Source organism: Diospyros lotus, chromosome 13, assembly GCF_014633365.1.
Source record: "Diospyros lotus cultivar Yz01 chromosome 13, ASM1463336v1, whole genome shotgun sequence".
Lineage (NCBI taxonomy): Eukaryota > Viridiplantae > Streptophyta > Magnoliopsida > Ericales > Ebenaceae > Diospyros > Diospyros lotus.
In genome coordinates this window covers 12,567,325-12,573,324 of record NC_068350.1, presented here as the reverse complement: position 1 = coordinate 12,573,324, position 6,000 = coordinate 12,567,325, and the positions used below count along the sequence as shown (strand labels likewise).

General features: G+C 38.6%; 1 protein-coding gene across 1 annotated transcript; it reads left to right on the top strand.

Annotated features, from left to right (window-relative positions):
• The first annotated feature begins 1,691 nt into the window (after positions 1-1,691).
• Positions 1,692-4,641, top strand: LOC127788045 (protein NRT1/ PTR FAMILY 8.1-like). Its single transcript, XM_052316167.1, has 5 exons — positions 1,692-1,797; positions 2,091-2,308; positions 2,443-2,996; positions 3,737-4,140; positions 4,211-4,641. Exons 1-5 carry the CDS (start codon positions 1,692-1,694, stop codon positions 4,639-4,641), a joined length of 1,713 nt encoding a protein of 570 aa, XP_052172127.1.
• Positions 4,642-6,000: the final 1,359 nt, after the last annotated feature.

Below are 6,000 nucleotides of genomic sequence, written 5' to 3'. Positions count from 1 at the left end.
GAGGATGCTTCCAATGTCTTCCATTAAATTTAGATTGTAATTTTTTCTTGATTTAACATTGATTAAATCAAGTAATATCCCAATTTGGGGTTGGGTGGTCCATTAATTAATTACTTGTTTGTCTTGATTTACTTATGCAATCAATGTTAAATCAAGTAAAAATTATAATTTAAATCAAGTAAATTGGAACTTATGCAATTAATGTTAGATGCTATGTGACATTGGAATTTATGTAATCAATGTTAAATCAAGTTCCAATTTAGAGGCAAAATATAACAATTCATTGCATAAGTTCCAATGTCAGATGCTATGTGACATTGAGACGTTGGAAGTATCCTCTAAATTACAACTTAAATCAATAGAGGTCTTTGAATCGTAAAATCGTTCAGGGATCTCTGAAGCGTAAAATCGTAAAATCGTACATGTAAAATAGAGATTTTATAGGATTTTATCTCAAATTGGATTTTACATGGGATTTGAATCGTTTGGGGGTATTCGAATCGTAAAATCGTAAAATCATATGCGTAAAATCGAAATTTTAACAACAATGAGTATAATTCATCCAGAAAATTCAATGAGGGTACGTAAATAATAAAAATAGCCCATTCTCAATTGCAGGAGGAGATATTTGTCGTGCCCATTGACTGCCACTCTTGTTTCTAAGAAAACGTGCAAACATATATAAGTGTGAGGGGTTGCCATTAAATAGATAAGCTTACTTTCTCTCTTGCATTCAATCCATTTTCAGTAACCTTCATTGAATAGTGTGCCATTGACTTTACTTGTCCGTGCAATTGATGGTTCAGGTGATGGATAAAGCTATTTATACCAAAGATCGTGTACAGAAAATTTTACCTAATAATAAAATAATCAAATTATCCTTCCTTTGTTCAGCCCAAAACACTCTCTCTCTCCTCACCTCTCTCTTCTTTCTCTCTCTCTCGCCTTAGCTCTCATTGCGGCCCACTACACTTCAATTGGTTTGGGTGATTGTCAATTATCAAAAATTACAATGGTGAGAAGGCGAGACAACAAGGTGCAAAGGCGAGAGACGGTGAGATTGCAGCTACGAGAGGAGACAAGGCAATGGCAAGATTGCAGGCAAGGGCGAGACGGGTAGGGAGAGAGAAAAAAAGGTGAACAAATTCTGATTTATCACACTTATAAAAGCTTATGTGAACTCCTTTTGTATAAATAGTGCGATCCTCAAATGGTAACGTATGAAGTTGGATATACAGAAAGATAGTTTTTATATTTTTAGGTACCTTATTTTACGCCCATAGAATAAGACTGCCTTCCACTTTCAACCAAATGGGACGGGATCTAAGACGCTGCACAGAAAGATTAAATACGCCCATTCCCATTACTTATATATATATATATATCCATCTACATATATATGTGTGGAGTTATTTTAATAATATATAGGTGCTGGTCATGTATATATCTTCTGATACATCGATCACTGCATGCACATACATCTCTTTCATGGGCCTTCTATTAATTAAACGTCTCCCTCTAATTCTTCATCTCTCCCTGATCCTGCATATATAAATATGTTGGGCTTCACGGTCTCTCCTCAGCCGAAGCGCCACCGCCAGTTTCAACCTCAACTACACCCTTTTTGTCTCTCTTCTTATATATATATATAGAGAGAGAGAGAGAGGAAGCTGTAATCTCTGTAGACAACAATGGCAGATGAAGACAAGTATACCAAGGACGGAACAACTGATTTTCGCAACAATCCCGCCAACAAGAAGGAAACAGGAAGCTGGAGAGCATGCCCTTATATTCTGGGTAGGTATTTGTATCATTCTGGTTCCATTCTAAGTTGTACTGGGTTGCTTCTGATCTTTGTTATTTTCAATAATTTGGAATTTTAAATCTATTGTTTCGGTATATATATTATTATTTTAAAAGTATTTAGATCTTGGGTTCAAATTTACCTTAGAATAAGAAACAGAGTGATTTAAAATAACGACCATTACCATAATAATATATATATATATATATATTTTATAAATCCTGTGAGTTAGGCTGATGATAAAAGGTCATCCCTTTTAGCTAATTAATTATGGAAATGAATGCAGGAAATGAGTGTTGTGAAAGACTGGCATACTACGGGATAAACACAAATCTAGTGAACTACCTGAAATTCCAGCTAAACCAGAGCAGCGTGGAAGCAGTGAGTAATGTCACAAACTGGTCGGGGACTTGCTATGTCACTCCATTAATCGGAGCCTTTCTCGCAGATGCTTTCTTCGGAAGATACTGGACTATTGCCTCCTTCTCAATCATCTACGTATTTGTAAGTCTATTAAACATGTCAATTCGAACAGGACACAATTAACACCCCTTAAGTTAACCTAAACTTAAACCCCCCCCCCCCCCCCCTAATTGCGAGGAGATTTTCTGAACCAAGTATACGATAATTTGGTGCAGGGGATGACAATATTGACATTGTCAGCCTCTCTCCACGGACTGAAACCACCCTGCAATGACAATAATATTTGCCACCCGATGGGGCTGCAAACCGGAGTTTTCTACGTCGGACTTTACCTAATAGCTCTCGGCACCGGTGGCATCAAGCCCTGCGTCTCCTCCTTCGGCGCCGACCAGTTCGACGACTCCGACGAGTCCGAGAAGAAGAGCAAGAGCTCCTTCTTCAACTGGTTCTACTTCTCCATCAACATCGGCGCCCTCGTGGCTTCGACTGTGCTTGTCTGGGTTCAAACCAACGTCGGCTGGGGCTGGGGTTTTGGCATTCCGGCAGTGGCGATGGCGGTCGCAGTCGTCACCTTCTTCTCCGGGACGAAGCTGTACAGGAATCAAAGGCCCGGCGGAAGCCCCCTGACTCGTATCTGCCAGGTTCTGGTTGCTTCCTTGAGGAAGTTCCGAGTTCAAGTTCCGGCCGATAAGTCTTTCCTCCACGAGACCGCCGAGGAAGAATCCTCCATTAGTGGAAGCCGCAAGCTCGATCACACAGACCAGTTAAGGTTAGTTATTATTTCCGGTGTAAAATAAGTTAAGAGGCGACTATATTCATATTTGTAATAAATTGATTTGTGCAAAGTCGCCCACAAAATTTAAGAGAAAAAAGAATAGAAATTTATGGTAGTATTTCAACCTTACATTTTTAAGTCCAAATCATCTAATACTACATCCCTCAACTCATTTTTTACATCATACCCAATCATCTAATGCTATTTCCAGAGAGTTTTATTGTCTTTTGCATCACATAAGAACAGAGACAAAGGCTCACACAAATAGCTTTCTTATAGTAAATATAAATAAGTATAAGAGATTTATTCTCATCAGAATTGTCATCTATAAATATACATTGCCCTAATATATATAGTTGTTGATAAGTCGCACAACAATGACTTGCTAGATGATTATTATTAGATTATTGTGTTTCTGTGTTCAAAGTGTCTCACGACTTGATAATTAGAGTTTTTAAATTATGTGTAACTAATATTTTGAAGTTGTAAGAACTGATTTGGTTTTCAATTTTATCTCTATAAAAATTGTGTTCCCGATGGTAGAGATTTATAGTTTCATGAAAATGAAACTACACATTGAATAGATCATTCTTCCTATTATTGTGGGATGGAGAACGTACATGGTACGTAAAGTTGAATAGTGTTTTTTTTTTTTTTTTACTTACTTTTCTGGATTGGCAGTCCGATCATAACAATTTTCACACTAGATTAATATACCATTTGATTTCACTCAGTTTCTTGGATAAGGCAGCTGTGGAGACTCAATCCGATGGAATCAAAGGGTCAGTTGATGCCTGGAGGCTTTGCACAGTGACTCAGGTTGAAGAGCTCAAGTCCATTATAAGGCTACTCCCCATATGGGCAACTGGGATCATCTTCACCACATTTTACAGCCAAATGGGGACCCTATTTGTACTTCAAGGCAACACCATGGATCTCCAAATGGGCTCCTCCTTTGAGATCCCTTCCGCCTCTCTATCGCTCTTCGACACCCTCAGCGTCATCTTCTGGGTCCCCGTCTACGACCGCCTCATCGTGCCCCTCGCCAGAAGGTTCACTGGCCACAGAAACGGCTTCACGCAGCTCCAGAGGATGGCAATTGGGCTTGCCATCTCCATCTTCGCCATGCTAGCAGCAGGTACTAAAGAAAAGGTATATTATGAGACTTTTTATATAACGTGATTTTGAGCATATAACTTCAATATCAGGGACTTTGGAGCTCGTTAGGCTGAGGATGGTCAGAAGGCACGGCTTCTACGAGCATAAACACGTGCCCATGTCGATATTCTGGCAAGTCCCCCAGTACTTCATCATCGGCTGCGCCGAGGTTTTCACGTTCGTTGGGCAGCTGGAGTTCTTCTACGAGCAGGCGCCCGACGGGATGAGAAGCCTCTGCTCGGCGCTCTCGCTGTCGACTGTGGCTCTCGGCAACTATCTAAGCTCACTACTTGTCAATATTGTGGCTGATGTGAGCACTAGAGATGGCAAGCCTGGCTGGATACCTGATAATTTGAACTATGGCCATCTTCACTACTTCTTCTGGTTTTTGGCAGTGCTAAGTGTGCTGAATTTGGGAGCTTATCTACTGGTTGCAAAGTGGTATACATACAAGAAGTCAATTGGTCCATCCACTCCATGAAGTTCCAAGTGTTCTAAATAATTTCATGCGCACCTGCTTCTTGATTTCTTTTCAGTTTGGCCATTGCCATGGATTGTTGAATTTAGAGCTTTATTGTATTCAATTTATCCTATAAATTTATTGAGAACAAATTTAGTAGTTTTCTTCTCCACCCAACTTGGCCAAAATTAAACTAATTTGGTAATACTCTTTCATATATCCATTATCGATATAACATCTTATTTAGGAATAAAGGTATATCGACCGTGTGTAATTTTTTTCATACTCATATCTCCCTTCATAATATTTACATTTTTTAATTGTACCGATCGAGTAACACGCTGAGTTTGCCATTCCCATTCTTCATCCAATAATGAATGTTTATCGAATACCCATGGCCATTCAATTTAAATTTAGGGTTATTGTGATTTTAGGTTAGGAAAATTCTATTTGCAGCCAATTTTTTTGTTTTTTGCAGTAAGTAGAAATCTAATTTTTCTGTTTTACTCTTTGCAGCCACATTAATAATTTTTTGCAGCAAATATTTTTTAAAAATACCCTCTTCTATTACCATCACACACAATTCCCATCATCCCTATACAATAGTTATCCCTAAAACTTATCATCAAATCCCAACAACTCGAATCACCTGCTTGTATTTACGACAAAGACGAGCTTCATATAGAAGACTGCAAAATTAAAGGTAGGTTGTGTGGGTGTGGGCCGTCTCTGCAAAATCAGAGGCGCCATCACGGCCGCAACTCGAGGTTCTAGGTGAGATAGAGTGGTCACCTATATATATTTGTATGTGTTCACTATTTTTCTTTTACTACATAATTGTGTTTTCATTCATTTTTTGTTTTCGTTACATCGTATCCGACGTTCTTGACTGCATAATCTCTAGCGTGAATTGGCAGTAGCATAGAGCGGATGGCGGACAATTCATTGAGGGAGAAAGTGGATGCAATAATAAAGATAAAAATAGACTTTCAAAAAAAAATATTTTAGGTATATTAAAATGTGGTTGTGGAAAATAAAATGGATGACTAGAAATAGAATTTTCCTTTACCTTAAAATTTGTTGAACATTACCTTTTTATTGGGTTTAATTAATCTAGATCCTAGATCCTAGTTGTCCAACAAGGGGGGGTTATATGCAGGTCTAGCCAATAGCTAACCACCACCCTAGGCTTAAATAGATCACTTGGAGTTGGTGTATGAATGCGAATACAACACTGCATGCAACTCGGGTATAGGTTAATTAGGGGTCAAATACGAGTACCTGTGGGGAGTGTTTCTTTTCGTTGTCCATGTTCACCTTGTAGGCCAAAGTTTTAAATCCATATATTACTTCAAATGGATGGAATTTATAGAATACTCA